The following is a 16548-nucleotide window of genomic DNA, read 5'->3' as shown; positions in this document are numbered from 1 at the left end:
GCTACGCTCACTTGGGCTCACTCCCTTAAAAATACCTGCTTCAGCATTTAATGTTGCACAGAAGACTGCAGTCGGAAAGACACATCAATTATTATTTTTCATAAACTTTCCATTCATGCATCAGGAATCTGGAATTCTGGCCTAAGTGTATTATTGTTAAATCCTTGGTGTGAATTATCAGTATTTTTGGTAATTTTACAGCAGATGAATAATATCAAACATTGGTGAATACATCAAACAATCACTTGCCTATTGGCCATAGAATTTTCCTCCTCTTAGGTTCCTAATATTACCACTTTATATTAATCAATTATTCAGAAATAACATAATCATATTATGGTGAGGTTTCAGTAGAACTTTTCAGTAACTGGACAGTTAAGATAAGACAGGGTCTTTCTGTGCATATGAATAATCAAACTGCCAGTTTTGCAGTCATACTAAGAAATGCATTTGCTTCATTGAAAATTTCTTAAGACGGCCCTTCTTTTCTTCACATAAAGGAAAACTGTATTGACTGTTTATGCCTTAAACATGCCAATAAGTTCAATCTCACTACAGTGGGACTCCACTGAAGAATGAAGGGTATTAATTTAAGAAAAATCAAGAAGCCAATTTAGAGTAACAAGAAGAACAGTGCAGACCCAGCATTGGCAAAAAAAAAATACCTATGGAAAATACATTAAAATAATAAACCAGGAAGCAAGTGTGAAATCTGAAGAAAATAAAACAAAGTTGTAAAAAGCATAATCACATTTTTGCAATCCGTAGTTAAGCATTTATGTTCCCTTGATTACAATGTGGCTTATGTTTGTTTAACTTTCTCTCAACTGTATATAATATTGGGCTCAACTTACTTTGTCACAACTGCATTTGCTGCATATTGGGCAGAAGTGTAAAATGGGGAGTGGAAGGAGGCATACGTAAATATGCAGTGAAGATGCATGAAGGAGCTTCAGTAAATCAGGTCTTCCAGTTCACTGCATGCCTACAAGCGTGCATCTGTGCTTCACTCATTATGGTATTCATTGCCAAGTATACTGGTATACAGTAAACATGCTTACTGCATTCATTGTGAAAGAGATGAATCTCAACAGCAAATCCTTAAAATAAGTATTTGAAGACTCAAAGGTGCTTCTGCTTATTTGTTAATCCTTGTGGTTAGGTTTTTTTTAGTACTGTATTTATTTAATTGGGGGACTACTGAAATAACAGATAATTTAAATATAAATAACATGTAAAATCATTTGGCAAGGGAAAAAGTTCTGGACATAGGGTGGACCTAGAATGAGTTTAATGACAATAAACTTATTAAAAGCAACAGGATCGAACTCAGTCATGTTTAACCTGTTTCTCATTAATTTCAATGGATATACTCTAGCACCAACCAATCTGGATCCAACCAATATGTTGCTCTGACCTCTTAACATTGGTAGGATATGCACCTGCCCAATTAGGCACCCTAAGAAAGTGATCCCAAACACAGTTATTTTGAAGTGTATTCCTTTAAATTCAATTACTGTATATGTATTTTTGAATGGATGTTTCTATTATTAGAGTGTAGCTATGCAAATGTTTGCAAATTGTTCTTCAAAAAGTCTGGAAGCTATTGTGAGATTCAAGGGCTGAGAACCTATATAGGTAAACAATCTCAGAGGAATGACCTTCAGTCACTGAACATTACTACATGCACAAGAGCAGTTATAAATATGGTCTATTTCTAAGCCTAAATGTTATTCTCAACATTTATTGAGAAATGCATAGATATTTTCACTTTTTTAAAATCATTCAAATATTTCATCACAAGATTGTTTCCACAGGGTGATACACTTGCATTAATATATACTTTTTGTCCCGCCTACCAAGTTAATTTTGCACCAGATCAATCCAGTACTGAATTAAACCACTGTTCTTGGAAGCAAGCTACTGTATTTCAGTCCTATTGAACTGAACAGTGCTCAGTTCTCTTAACTCTACTGTCTGGATGTGCTGTGCAGTATAAAGTAGCAGGAGAAAAACAATGATGCTTGTGAACCATAACAGGAAGTCCTGATTAAAAGGAAAATCTGAAGATGCCGGCCACAGAGACTGGCGAAATGTTAGGAAGAACAACCTTCAGAACACGGCCAAAGAGCCCGAAAAAACCACAACAACCATTAAAAGGAAAATCTTCGTAGAGCTGACAACAGTAAAAATCAGATGTGGACCATGGATACTTTTCATTTGTTTGTTTGTTAAAACACTTCTTACTAGTTTATGACTGGATGTTTGCAAACAGTACCTACACAAGTGCCTCTTAAAATAAATATGCTATTTAGGGATTTAAATTAACATCTCTTTTTCCAAAAAGCTCAAATAAGCAATAAAAAATAAATGCAGAAAAGCAGCTAAACATGTTGTATTTTCTGCAAGAGTCTTTCAACAGCTAATGCAAGCCATTGAGTTCAATGAGATTTACTCCCAGGCCAACTACAAAGGTTGTAGTTTAAAATGACAGTTCTAAACACACTTAACTTGGAAATGTGCCTCACAGTACAGAATGGGATGTATTTCTGAATGGTAGACTGAATTGCCAGTTGCAGTAAACCACAGTGGATTATTCTAGTCTTATTAATGGGCAAACAAGACACAATGGAAAAAGTTGACTCAAATTACGTTTAATGTTTTACATATACATTTGTGCAATATAAGATCTTACAAAAGTTGTCACTTACTGCACATGCAAACAATCCAGTCACTTCTGCTTTCTGTAGGGTGGCAAACAGACCTCTTTGAATGCTTTATTAATTGCATAGTTTTTGGATTATTTTATTCGTAGTATAAAGTTGCATCACAGCAAGGTTAGTTCAGTTCATGTGCTAATACAGTCAGAGGAATGCTTAAGTATGACATTCTGAGTATATAAAAATGTAATTAAAAACCTGAGGCAAAGCTGATAGAATTGATTTATATATAAGTAGGAAGACATATTTTCATATCTTAACTAGAACTTGTCTTAGATGTGCATGGAAAGTAAGGATGTTGACCATCATTAAATCATTATCATGAAAAGCTGACATATTTTCACTTTTGAAATATATTGGGCACAACCCCCTAGGTTATTATCCACTGCAAAACTGACCCTACATGATTCTCACTGCTCCACAGAATGTCCCAGTAGAATGCGCCCATCCATTTTGATGTGAATAATCTAAAGCATAGCTAATTTCACAAGATTTTAACAATGCAATTCCATATATGTCTACTCAGAAGTAAGCCTCAAGTGAGAACAGCATCAAAATGCATGCAAGACCACCGCCTAAGGGACACCTCCCCATTTAGAAGTAAGACCCTCCCCCTCCCCCACCGAGTTCCCCAGGCTTTACTCAAAGGTTAGCGTTCACAGGATTAAAGCCCGTTTCAGTAGTACAGGAAAAGATCATTTTTATGATTAGTCGGATTCATGCTCAGGTCAATTCAAAGTTAAGCAAAAATTAATTCAAAATTTCTAAACAAAAGGGCAATGCAGTTATTTGAAGCAATGCCAAAGACAACCAAACTTTAAACAATACAAAGAATCCAAAACAAATTTAAATAAATCAATCTTTTATTAATCATAAATGCAATTTTAAATGTTACCCCTTGCCAACTTTGAAGAAATGGAACTGTTTATAGTTATTGTGAAACATAAAGTACCCATTTTCCCTTCCTTGATTTATATCATTGTCCTGTTTTTACAGCTTACTGTTGACAGAATGAGGTAATTCAACTACAATTTTTCCAATGTTTTTTCCCATGTACATATAATCTATAGCACGGAACACTGACTCTAAGCCAGTGAACTTGCCCTCTGGAGACATGTCACCAAAGTCTACCTCACAAGTCAGTTCTTTATTTTCACACATTTCAACTAAGTGTTTCATAGCTGCTTGGTATTCAGAAATGTAATGGAGTAAAAAGAAACCCCGGATGCTGGCAGATTTTCTTAGCAGCTTTGCTGGCAGAATCTCTACATTACTAGGCTGAAGGCCAGTAGGGGTTTGGTAGCCAGAAATAAACCCAATAATTATCAGGCGCCCCTTGGTAGCCAAGGAGTTGATAGCCAAGTCAAACATCTTTCCACCAACAGATTCATACACTACATCCACACCTTTTGGGCACTCCTTCTTAAGAACATCAGCAACATGTTCAATTTTATAGTTGATAGGACGGTCACAACCAATGGATTTCAGAAAGCCAGATTTCTCATCACTGGAGCAAGTTCCTAATACGTGGCATTTTGCTTTCTTTGCAAGCTGCACAGCAAACTGTCCAGTTCCTCCAGCTGCTGCTGTCACCAGAACAGTCTTCCCCTCAGACAATTCTCCAAGCTCCTTCAGACTGATATACGCTGTAGCTCCACTTACCAATAATGACAGAAACTCGGGTTTCACAGTGGGTATTGGAATAGCTTCTTTAGCAGGCACAACAATGTATTCAGCAAAAGCACCAGGCCTGAAGTAGGATACTGGTTGGCCCACTGTGTACTTAGCACTTGCACTTAGGCCCAACGCCACCACTTCACCCATTCCTTCAAAGCCTACATCAAATGGGGGCTTAACTGAAGTGTCGTATCGGCCAGCAGAGAAGTTAATATCAGATGCATTAATGCCAACAAATCTGGAAAAAATAAAAGTGTACCACAATGAAATTAATTAATTCAACATGAATTAATGAGGCAAAAATTTTCAGTAATGCGTATGGAAATATCTCAAATTCTGAAGTCCTTTTCAGGTCTTTGTACACAGAAACAAAAGGTTGTTTTAAAAGGATTTCAGCTTTACTAATATATATAATTTAACACATTTCTAAATTTTAAACTGAAAGATAATTTCCTGTAGTCTATTCCAACAAAACACGACGAAAGAAATTATTTTTGTATGTTCAAGAATAAAAGTGTTTTTTCTCTGTAAAAACTTGCAATCAAATAAAACATCAGTGAAGTAGTAAACATCTTGACTCTAGCAACAAATTTACATTTCAGATTATAGCAACACTTTTAGTAACTAATGATGACATGAAATATCAATGTCCTCGCCAAGGTCGATGGTCATAAGTGTTACTGCAGGCAAATTTAAAGAAAATGGATGAAGTGACTATAACAAATTTGCCTTTTGATGCAACTAATTTGCACATTATTAAAATATTTTGCTGTATACAAATGACTCACAACACCTTAAAACAACCTTGAAGAGAAAGACTAAAATTATGCCACAACACTTTTGAACACTACTGACCTCTGACAAATAAAAATGAATTTAAAAAATCATTAGGAATGTTCTGTTCTTTAATGAAGTAACTCACCATGTAAAGAAACAGCTATTTTTTCCACTAAAAATTTGAAAACAAATATTACTGTAGAATGTGACCTTTCCTCACCCATATCCAGATCTAAACAGTGGGGTTTAATTTTATGGAAGTGTGAAAATATGTGAAAAAATGGCTTTTAAAGACACAACCACTGAGTGCTTTGTAGATCAGTGACTGCTTGAAAGAGCTCTCCTACAAAGAAATAGCAAAACTGAAGTAATTTCTAATACCGGGGAAAATCTCTTTTACTAGTAAAATGTTGTCACATATGACATATATATATCTGTATATATCATACATATGTACACACACACACACACACACACACACACACACACACACACACACATTCAGAGACAGAGTTCTGCAGTTCTCTCTAATTCTTCATATAACCCAGTCTGCATCTGCAGCAAAGAATATTTTCATACTATTTATAGCCCCTGAGAGGGGGGGGGGGAATCCACTCAGTTTAATTTACATAACTCCCCTGTCCCATTCTGAGGGAGAGCGAGCGAGAGGGAGAGCAGCCGATTCCAAGGCAAAAAAAGAAAAAAAAAAGAAAAAAAAGGGATGTGCTGTTTCCTTGAAGACGTGAGAAAGGGACGAGTGCAGCGCCAAGGCGTGAGCTTGGAACGAGCTCTTCCTAGACGACGGAAACTCTTCGCTTTGCCCCCTACCTTGCTGGATGCAAGATGCCGCTTCGTTGTGCCTCTGCTTCAGCCCTGCCCCAGCTGGCCTGGGTGGCACACGACATTTCCGTTGCCCCCTCTTTCACCCACAGAGCCGCGCTGTCGAGGCACTGAGATGCACGTCTGAAGAGCCCCCCCTCCCCGAGGGACCTAAAAGTGCTGCCGCCTTCACGTCACCCCTTTGTTTTAGAGGCACCTTTATCTGCCGCCGCTCCCTGCCCCCCGCCCGCGTTCCCACCTCAGGCACTGAAGCTGCTATTTCGTATCCACAGGCAAGGTCAGGTTTTAGGGGCCCCCCTCTCATTTCGTCTGGGATTTAAGCGTCTTTGACGCACTGGGCTCGCAAGGCCAAAGCCTAGGATGGGGACGCGGGTGGACAAACCGGCTTACAACCTGCTCCCCACCCCAATTCGCATCTACGAAGCTACCCCTTCCCTTGCCAGTCCTTCTCTCCACGAGTCCCGCGTTTAAAGTTATTCTCACTACCGCCAGTAAAGGCAGATAATAAGGAAAAGGGGCCCGCGGTGCGAGGGCCGGGAGACGGGTAGAGGCTTTGCACTAATTAGCTCAAAGGCCTAGGAAGCTCGTCCGCGCCTTGCAGGTGAAAAGGCTCTTTTTTTGGCGCCTGAATTCACTGGGCCTTTGAGAGAGAGAGTTGTGCGTGTCTGTCTGCGAGACGAAGCTGCAGGAGCAAAAGAGATACAAGCCGAAGACCCTTTGGAGAAGGTCTGTGCCAACCACAGCCCCCAAAAGAGGGCGACGTCTGAAGGCCGGCGGCTGCCAGGTCGGCTGAGGGAAGTAGGCGAGGGCGGTAGGCCAGCGGGGCTTTCCCCTTCCAGGCACCTCCGCCGCCGCCCTCCTCCTCGCCCTCGACCCACCTCCCTAGAGTCACCTCCGGCGAGCCCTCCCTTCGCCTGGCGAGCCTGCTGCGCTCGCTCGCTCGCGCGCTCCCTCGACCCAGCCTCGCGCGCGCCTCTCCGGCGGCGGTTCAAGTTGGGAAAGCGCAGGCGAAGTCCGCAGCCTGCTCGGGGGGGAAGAAGGTGCGAACGCCGCGTCGCTTTTCCGAGCAGGACTCGACACATCGCCGTCAAGGCACCAAAGGGCAACCCTCTTAAAATAAAACAAAACCCGGAGGTAAACGGTGCTTAGAAATCTCCCCCATTCCCATAGCAGAAGGGCTGTCGTCGACCTTTGAAACCCTTATAGAAGTAGTGGAAACACCACGGTGATCTCCACGGTCTCCTGAAGGTACACCACTCGGTAGGAAATGTTGCAGATTGTGAAAGCTGTTACAACATTGCTCTGACGTCGCAGTTTTTAGAAAAATCTCAGTCACAGTGTTTCCAGAGATCAATAGATCTACGGATTTTCTCCTCTTTGCCCTACTCAAATAGTGGAGCATCTTCGCGCATACACACACACACAGAGGTGACGGGATTAGCGGGCGCTTTCCCCAGCCCACCCCTTTCTCTCTGCCGACTCCGAACTAAAGTTGCAATGCCTGTGCGCACTTCACTAGGTGAAATCCAGGAGAAGCACTTAAGTGGGGATTACTCCCGAGTAGAGACGCCTAGGCCTGCATTGCTAGCCTCTCGGAATCCTACTGGTGTAGCTCCCAAGTACACTTGCGTGTTGGCCTGCAGCCGGCATGCCCGACGTTTCAGAAGGAAGACGCCAGTTCAGTGTCAGCTTGCAAACTTGGGCGCAGGAGGGGAGCGGCCTCTCCGCCGTTATTGTTCTCCTTTTAAGTTAACTCCGTGACCTTCATTATGCCTCTGCCCTGCCCCTCCTCCAATGTTGTGGTCTGCCTTTAACTAGAAAGCGCTCAAGCCTTTAACCACCTTCCCAAATTCGAGATAAGTGTTTAACCAAAAGGGTGAGAGAAAGGGACCGCGTCCCAGCCGAAGCTCCTGCAAACCGACTCTCGCCGAAATTATGTATAGGTAAGATCAGAGGAGGTTCCTCAAAGGGGCTTTAAAATCTGCTTTCTCAAACTACAAGGCGATTTAGGAGAACAAGATGTTGGGCGAGAACCTGAAACAGTCTGACTAAAGCAAGACCCCCCCCCCCCAAACCAGAGGCAGGCAAAGGGCGGAGGGCGAGTTCCCAAGTCCATACAATCAGCAGAACAAAATCGCTTCGAAGGCTTCGCCCGTTTCCACGCCTTCAGCTTCCAGGCTAAGAAGCAGGCTGCCCTCCTCCTCTTTTCCTTCCCAATTTTAGTGCTTGCTTGTTTTCCGAAAACAGAAGCTTATTTGGAAAGTAACGGAGTCCTGTTGCACCTAAAAGACTAACGAGTTTTATCTGGCATAGGTTCCCTTGGACTTCAGCCCCTTCATATAACAGAGATGATCCGTACCAGATCACATTGCTAGAAAAGAGATCTTATCCCATTAGCTGACATTATTTTGAAGAACTACTATAAAGACCACTTCTGGCCCAGCTGTTTGCTAATAAATCCAGAAACCTGCATTTCAGGATGAGGGGGAAACTGGGCAAAGACACAAAGAGGGCCATAAATGGTTTCCCTGTAGTTTTTTTATTATTATTATTAGGGGCCTTCCCTTCTTATTTTTACAGCACAATCACACCTCCCATGAAATGACAGAAGTGTATTGTTTTATACTGATTTTAAGTCTGAGGACACTTCTTTCTGAATAAAGACTGAACTAGACTAATTTTTGTTATTCAGAAATCTCTGTTCTGTGCCAAAATAAACACGGGGGAAATCTTTCTCAGACATTGGAAGGAAAGGGAGTGAAAGTTGCACATTAAAAGAAACTTGTCCCCCAAAAAAGAAAAGAAAATTTAACCACAAACTTAAAATATGCCAGGTATTTATATGTTTGTGTACTATGACACACTACAGTATACTTCCATGAATAGAGAATACTTTGGCATTATGTAATTTGCTTTCATCATTTGGAATCATGGGGTTAGAAATGAAAACATTATCCAGCCACTGAAGCCCATCTTCATTTCTTCTTTCCTCCCTTTCTTCTCCTAGCCCCACATTTCAACCTAAGACAGTGCAGAGGGTATTTTCAAGGCTAAATAAATCCAGGTGCCTATTCTCCCTCCCGCAGACGTGGAAAAGCGCTCTTCTAGAGTGTAGGAGAAACGAGGAGGCTGGAAAAGTCACTCCAAAATTAGCTTTCCTAAGCCAAAACGGGGATTATGAAAGGTTTATTCCTTAACACTCTCGCTTTTGCACTAATGAGATCTCTTCACCGCCACAACAAAGGAACATCACGCGCAAATCTAGATGACACAAAAGTTGTGAACACCTCTTCTGCGATTTTTCACGCGCATACTCGCAAATTCAACGTGTGAAAAAAAAGAGAGCCAATAACGATCCCGGGTCTCGTCAGTCTGCCCGGGTGGGAGCCGTCAGCCCCCCCTTCCTTCATTTCGGAATATGCACCAACACGTTCTTCGAGTCCCCTGAGAGCCCACCCAGTATCGAGGGCAGGATAAGGAAGAGTTACATAGAAAACAAAACAAATTGCATGCATAAATTTTCAAATTTCATGGCAAGGGGAGAGAGGGAGGGGGAGGGAGAGAGAGGGAGGAGAGGGAGAGAGAGAGAGAGAGAGAGAGAGAGAGAGAGAGAGAGAGGAGGGAGAAAGTGTTGGGGGAGGGGATAGGAGAACAAGGACGTAACAACCTTTCGATAGCGAAAGAGGTAAGAAACCAGGATATTTTCCTATAGCATTTTCGATCGGCACAACTCCCATGTGTCTATGAGAAAAGGAATTTAAGCTGCACCATGAGCAGGATATTATTGCCACGGATCCATTTAAATTAAGGCTTCCAAAGGGGGATATTCTGGTCTCCAAAAAAGTCTGTTCTGTTGACAGCACCAACTCAACCCTTTGACACCAGGGAGGGCATCTCTCTCTCTCTCTCTCTCTCTCTCTCTGTGTGTGTGTGTGTGTGTGATGTGGGTGTTCTACCTTACAGAGCACATGGACACATTTCTAGAGTTCGGAGACAGGTATAAGTTATACCTTTTCTGCGATCGATGGTGTGCGCGCACGTGTTGGTGAGTGTGCGCGCACACTCCACCGACCACTTAATCCTGTGTACTTGCACTTAATCCCGTTTAGTCCTATCGGTTTCAGTGGGGTTAACCTGACTGAAATGCAATTTACTCTGGACTGGCGCCAAGGAACCAGTTCCAGGCTGTGAACATTTATTTTAGAAAAGAAGCCTAATACAAACAAGGACTACGAGAAGAACCCTTTCATTCCCACTTCTCTACAAAAGGCACATATCATATAACAATCACACCCTTTGAGAATAACTTCATGGATTTTTAAAACTTTCCCTTTTTTTTTTTTCAAAGCCCCGCTTTGCTTTTAAGAAATGATCCCATCAAGGAAGTGATTAATCAGAAATGAAGACAGCAGAAGAAACCAACTTAAAGAATGAATCTCTTGTTTCCAAAAATCAAATCAAATCTTTCGGCATAAGGGGACCCCGAAGAAATCGTGAACGCACAGAGTCAGCGCCCACAATTTGCAGTTTGTTATGCTAAGGAAAATGTCACGTCTTCGCTCCACGCGTTTCCCGAGTATTTTGCAGAAAGAACAGGATCCTCCTCACTTACACGTGCAAGAAACGCCTAACAATAGTAGTAAACTTTCCGAGGCTACCACCGGTAAGCAGTCGTTCTTTGAAAGCAAACGCTACCGAACTCTAGGGAGTTCACTTCTGAATAAACGTGGTTAGATCGGAGGAAGAGGAGCATGGAGTTAATACACAGAGAAGTGACAGTGGGTGAAAGTCGCATAACCATCTGAGGTTCTTTGGTTTCCTGTTGATCCACTGCCTGCTTAAGGTTAGTGATGAACAGGACTAGTGGTGGAGGGGAGAGCAGGAAGAGTTGTATACATTAAATTGCTCGACACAATGTCTGGAGTGTGTGTGTCACATGCGTGCACACACACACACTTTCTCACACACAGACACATAGGAGACGACTAAAAATAACCTATACCCAACGTCCTGATTACTCTTGCACAAACCGCACATGGAGATCGACACAGATCGGCCCGTGTTATTGTACAGCCAACGCAGCCCTCCCAAATCTGACAAGATCAAGCCAAGGCAGCGGCGCTCGCTCGCAGATCCCTCTCCACCCCCGCGCGTACGGTGGCAGGAACAAGTCCACAAACACTGGCAGTCAGAAACCTGGGAGGGGCTTTAGGAATCATTTCCTGGTTGCTGAAGTCCCTTCCTGAACCCTCAGGTCACACACAACTTTTCAGGCGAAGGACTTTGGTGGCTTGGCTTACCTTCTCCGGACGGACTTGTTGGAAGGAAGGCCTATCTATCCTCCTCCCCCCTCTCCTCCTCCTTTTATTTTAGCACCTTGGAACGGGAAAGGAAGAGAAGGGAGGGAGGGAGAATCCATCTAAAGTTGCGGCTTTCCTGCGAGCCCAAACATCCCTCCCTCCCTCCTTCCTTCCTTTCCTCTCCCCCCCCCGCCCACACAGCGGTGCGCGCGCTGGATTATGGCGTAAAAAACCATTCCCCCCCCCCAATAAAATAAAACCCAACAGTCGCCAGATGGCAGCTGCCGGCACAACTTGACCGGATCACCGAGAGTGAGCGAGTGGGCGGACAGGAGAGGGAGAGAGGGAGGGAGGAGGCCGAAGGGGGTGCGTGTGTGAGAGAGAAGTTAGGGAGGGGTCCTCCGCGGGACAGAGAAAGGGGGATCGCCCCTATCGGCTGCCCCCCTGCAGGGAGACTGGGGGGGGGGAGATACAAAGAAGTCTTGGGAAGAGGCAGGAAAAGAGGGGCGGGGGAAGAAGGAGGGAGGGCAATGGAGGGTCGAGAGGTCCCCACCTGTTCCTAACAAGCAGGTCGTGGTCTCCCGGGAGCGGCACGGGCACATGGCGTAAGGTCACGGCTTCGCGGAAGTTGGAGCTCAACTTGGTCGCGACCAGCTTCTTCATGGAGGTGGGGATGGACGAGCCTTGGAAATCCAGGAAGTGCCGGGAGTACGACATGTCCACGATGGGCCGGGGCCAAGCGCCGCCCAAGCAAAGCCGCCCGAGGCTCGCCAAGGGACCGGGGCGGAGCTGTTGCTGCTGCTGCTGCCGCCGCCGCCACGCTAGCCACGGCCGCCGCGGAGTCGCCCAAGACGCTAGTCCCCCGCTGGCCCGGGCGGTCCAACTCATGGGGAAGCCCGAGCTACCTTTCCTTACCGCCTTGGCTCAGCTTTTCCGCGCCACTTTTTGGCCTCTCCAGCCTAGGGTTCTTCCAAGGGGAATGCGGGCCGGAAAAGACTCGCTCTGCACTTTGCACTCGGTTCATGCAAATCAAGTCTAAAAGCAGCAAGCTGCAGCCTGCCCGAGTCTTGCTCCTTCCTTACATCAGAAAGGCAGCAGGGGAAAGAGAGAGAGAGAGAGAGAGAGAGAGAGAGAGAGAGAGAGAGAGAGAGAGAGAGAGAGAGAGAGAGAGAGAGAGAGAGAGAGACTCCCTGCAGCAGCAGCAGCTGCTGACATTGTTGCCGCCAGTAGTATTTTTTTCCCCTAAGCAAACAAACAAGACCACACAGAAGGGCAAACTTCCTCCTTTTGAGCTCAGCCTGCCCTATCAAGTTGCCGGTGCCTCGGGAGCAAAAACTGGGCGCCTGTATAAGGGGTTGGTGAGTGTGTGAGAAGAGTGTAACGAAGCAAGACACGGACCCACGGCTGCGACAAACGGCATGAAATCCAAAGATTTTTTTTCCCAAATTAAAACAACGGCAGCAGCACTTGTTATTATTCTGTATGATGGGGGGGGGTATAGGGTCTCCGTGGTAAGAAAAAAGAGGCTGTCATTGCCTATTAAAAACACGCCGAATCTACCGCACAGCCTCCACCTCTTTCATTAAAAAAAAATGGAGCTGATTTCTACACACACACACACACACACACACACACATACACACGTTCTTCTCCTTGCATAGATAGCTATAGAAAACGATCTGGAACGCGTTATTAGACCAATGTGGGTTAAGGTTTATGGAGAGAAGTTGCAGCTAATCTGGCGGCAACGTTGCTCTTCGGAGCCTCCCGGAGCCGCAGGCGGCGGAGAACAGGCCCCTCCCCTTCCGTGCGAAACGTTCACTTCCTCGTAAGGTGGTACGAATCAACCCAGAGCCGCTTCTAGCAGCCGGGTTAGTGGAAGCGAGGTTGGCGTGAGGGGGAAAAGGAGGGAAAACAACAACAGGGATTTACATCTTTTAAGGATCGGGGAGCATCTCTATGTCTGGCCTCCCAATAAAGACGCCACCCCCTCCCCACAAATATTGCTTCTGTCCTTCTATTATTCAAAAGATACACACCACACCAAAGAGCCCTTTGCAGACGCATAGATTTTTATAACTGTCACAAAATAAAGACTGGGAAACCCATTGGATCGCCCTGTACTGTATTTATATTCGGCCTCAACATTTACCTACTCTTCTTATCTCTCTTCCTCTTAAATCAGGCTCTGCAATGCTCAGGTTTTTTTTTTTTTTTTTGCAAGTGTATTATATGTCTGATCAAAACATGCTTTTAAAAAAATAATAAAAGTGTACCAGGAGCTGCCTAGCTTTGGTTGGTGCTGCTGAATGGAGACGAAAACCCAAACAAGAGATACTGACTCCTCTCCTATACTTGCACTCAATGGGCTTTGCGTGTAAATATATATATAATTATGGGATTGTGCTACGCGTGGCGTTTAAAATGCTCATCTAAGCATTCTACATCAATCTCCAGCACCACATAACAAATCCCATTTCTTAATTACACAGTATTAACTATGGAAGAAAATCCATTCACATTTTACACAAAACTGCGATTTATCCTCATAGAATATTATGGGACCTAATTTTGTCATTTCTTTTCAATGTGCACCTTCATCACTTGATTCAGCAGTATTTTTTCTTAATAAGTTTGGGTTCTGGAACAAAAATAAGCAAACTCTAACAAAAATCTTAAATTTGTGTGGCCCCCTCCCAATCATGGGGCAAGGAGGGGGGAGAAACAGCTCTTGAAAGTTTTCCCGGAACTTGAGCGCCTGACATTGTTCTGTTGCCGACTAAGATTTACGATAACAAATCGTTGTGCTTTTCGCTTTAGGGGGAAAAATGCATGCATTTCAAAATCGTTGCTTAGACTTTCGTCGTGAGTTTTAGTCTTGCAAAGCAAAAAAAAAAAAAAATGAACACAAGAAAAATAAAATTGAAAAAAGCAATTAAAAAGATTGACAGGTATGGGTTTGTATGAGACCTATTTGTAATTGTCAGGGTGACGTTGGCCAGAGGAGGAGGAGTAAAAAAAAAATCTGAAGCAGGAAAAGCAGCTCGATGTGTCTGTCTATCAGTTGAGACTGTCTGAAAGCTCTCGGATCGGAATGTGTGCTATATTTCAGTGAAAAGAGAAGAGAGGGAGAGTGGGTCTCTTTCTCTCCCAGGAGTTTAAATGCGCGCGGGGGGGGGGCAGTTCACGTTAATCTCTCCCACTCGGTGAATAGCTGGGTTTCTTCCCCCCCCCCGAACCCCCACACCTTTCATACACTCCGTCTGGCGGTGCCTGCTTTGAAGGCTTTTGTTTGTTTTGTTTCGCAGATCAAGATCAACTTTAAAATAATAGTCCGTGTTGCAAACGCGTTTGCATTAATACTCGTATCCGAAGCAGCTGCGATCTTTGGGGGGAAAAAAAAGACATACAGAGAGAGAGAGCGAGGCAGAAAAAGTAGTCCTCTCCGATGGTGCCACTGTTTGATCTGTGACTCTGTGGATGGTGGAGGAGGAGTGACTGACATTTCCCATCCGGTGTTATCTGTATGTACGGGGGCTTTTTACTCCTTCTCCCCCCCCCCCAGCTGCTTTCTCGTTCAGACTAAGTCATGGGAGGAGAAGGAAAGACTGGATCGACCTCGTTTTCTGCACAATGAAAAAGCTATTATCAGCGCAATAAAAACCACCATCGCCAAAATCCACGAGCTTTTTTTCTTCTTCTCTTTTTGAAAGCAGCCAGCGAGCGAGAAAGTTACGCTTTGAGACTCTTTTGATCTCGGGAAAGGCTTGTTGTTGGCGGGGTGGGGTGGGGGGGGAAAGCTCTTGGAAGAGCCGAAGAGCGCCGGCATCTCCCGCCTCACCGTTCGCTGTGTTTGTTCCCTTCTCCGCCAAGACGAAGAGGCAGAAGAAGTAATCAAGGCAGGGTGGAGGGAGGCGAAGAAGAAGAAGGAGAAGGAGAAAAGGAAGCGAGACACGCCGGGTGCGTGGGGGGGGGAGAAAGAGAGAGCCGGAACAAGTAAACGGATTTGGGCTGCGCGTCGTGGGAGCGAGGCAACCTCTTCATCTTGTCCATCTTCCGCTCGCATCTCCGGCAGAGGGACCGACCGAGGCGGGAGCGAGCGAGCTTTGTTTTCTTTTTTTGTCTCCTGAAGTAACTTTTTCCAAAAAAGCCACGAACGAGAAGGGGGAGGAGGAGGAGGAGGCAAGCTTGTGCGGGTGCCCCTCCGGGCGCGCGTGTCTGAGGGCGAAGCCCCTGGAAGGTCAGGAATCAACCTTGTCAATGAAAACATTGCTTCGACCAGATTTTGGAGCGGCGGCGGCGGCGGCGGCGGCGATTGGCATCTCCGTGCCCAGGCTGGGGGCCAGCCGCAGCCCACTCTCCCCACCTGCCCGCCCCCTCCTGCAACCTCGACTCTTTCTGGGCGACGCCGCCGGGAGCTGACCGGCGAGAAGGACGCACAGCCAGTCGCCCGCGCCGGGAAGCCCAGCCGGGCAAACTTTTGGGCCCCCCTCGCTCCCCTCCTTTGCCCCTTCTCGGTCTCTTCTTGCGCGGAATTCAGAAGTTGAAGAAGCCACCCACTGGGGGCGACCCCCCTCCCGGCTATTCCTTTCCCTCTTCCCCCCCACCCAGCTTTTTCCCCCCTTTTTCATTATTAGTCTTGTGTGTGTTGTTTGTTTCTGCATGAAAAGAGTGGGGATTGGAAGAGTCCTGTGCGGAAACTCTCCAGCGACGGCAGAGGGAGGAGGAGGAGGAGGAGGTGGCGGCGGCGGCGGCGGTGGAGGAGGAGGAGGAGGAGGAGGGCGGCTGAAGAGACGGCGGCAACGCCAGCATGCCGAGGAGAAAGCAGCAAGCTCCCCGGCGCTCTGCAGGTAAACTCTCCCCCCCCCCCCCCTCCGCCTCCTCCTTTCCTTCCCACGGCCCCTCGCTGGCTGGCTAGGCTGGCTAGCTGGCAGGCGGGCTCCCACTGTCCCACTCTGCCGCCGCTCGCCTCAGTCTTACCCGTGGAGGGGAGGGGTTAACTTAGCCCAGGAAGGCCTGCAGCAGAGATCCCGACACCCCCCCCCCCCCGCCCGCCCGCCTGCCTGCCTGCCAGCCCGCCCGCCTGCTTGCTCTCTCTTGGTCTTCCTAGGTTCCTCTAGTGAGGTTAAATTAGGCCTTGCATGTCTTTGAGGGAGTCTTCCTTCACGTCTCAAGAAAGGGCGGGCAGAGAGAGAGAGAGAGACAGAGAGAGACGCGCGCACACACTGAGGGGG

The 16548-nt window shown here is 45.7% G+C and overlaps 2 protein-coding genes across 5 annotated transcripts in view; one reads left to right on the top strand and one right to left on the bottom strand.

Annotated features, from left to right (window-relative positions):
* Positions 1–2638: 2638 nt before the first annotated feature.
* On the bottom strand, positions 2639–12454 carry PTGR3 (prostaglandin reductase 3). Of its 4 annotated transcripts, none has more exons than XM_020801813.3 (2): positions 11868–12454; positions 2639–4635 (listed from the first exon to the last, which is right to left on the bottom strand). In XM_020801813.3, the coding sequence occupies exons 1-2, from the start codon at positions 12200–12202 to the stop codon at positions 3711–3713; spliced, it is 1260 nt and encodes a 419-aa protein (XP_020657472.3). In that variant the 5' UTR covers positions 12203–12454; the 3' UTR covers positions 2639–3710. The 4 variants fall into 4 exon arrangements, with proteins under 4 accessions (XP_020657472.3, XP_020657474.1, XP_020657473.1 ...); XM_020801815.3 differs by lacking the exon at positions 11868–12454 and adding an exon at positions 11315–11508; XM_020801814.3 differs by lacking the exon at positions 11868–12454 and adding an exon at positions 11017–11154.
* A 3602-nt stretch (positions 12455–16056) lies between these two features.
* The window catches only part of TSHZ1 (teashirt zinc finger homeobox 1), a 99877-nt gene continuing 99385 nt past the window's right edge, over positions 16057–16548 (top strand). The window contains exon 1 of the mRNA XM_072998741.2: positions 16057–16164. Coding sequence (XP_072854842.2) covers positions 16125–16164 — 40 coding nt within the window. The 5' untranslated portion in view covers positions 16057–16124. The remainder of the gene's footprint in view (positions 16165–16548) is intronic.

Source organism: Pogona vitticeps, chromosome 4 (genome assembly GCF_051106095.1).
Source record: "Pogona vitticeps strain Pit_001003342236 chromosome 4, PviZW2.1, whole genome shotgun sequence".
NCBI classification, from domain to species: domain Eukaryota; kingdom Metazoa; phylum Chordata; class Lepidosauria; order Squamata; family Agamidae; genus Pogona; species Pogona vitticeps.
Note: the sequence above shows the minus strand (reverse complement) of the source record. Positions and strands in the feature narration are given on the sequence as shown.

Excerpts from the sequence above, each read along its gene's own strand:
- PTGR3 (XM_020801813.3), bottom strand. The coding sequence starts at position 12,202 with ATGAGTTGGACCGCCCGGGCCAGCGGGGGACTAGCGTCTTGGGCGACT. Across the intron at positions 4,636-11,867 it reads GACCTGCTTGTTAGGAACAG|ATTTGTTGGCATTAATGCAT; the intron begins GTGGGGACCTCT and ends TATTTTTTCCAG.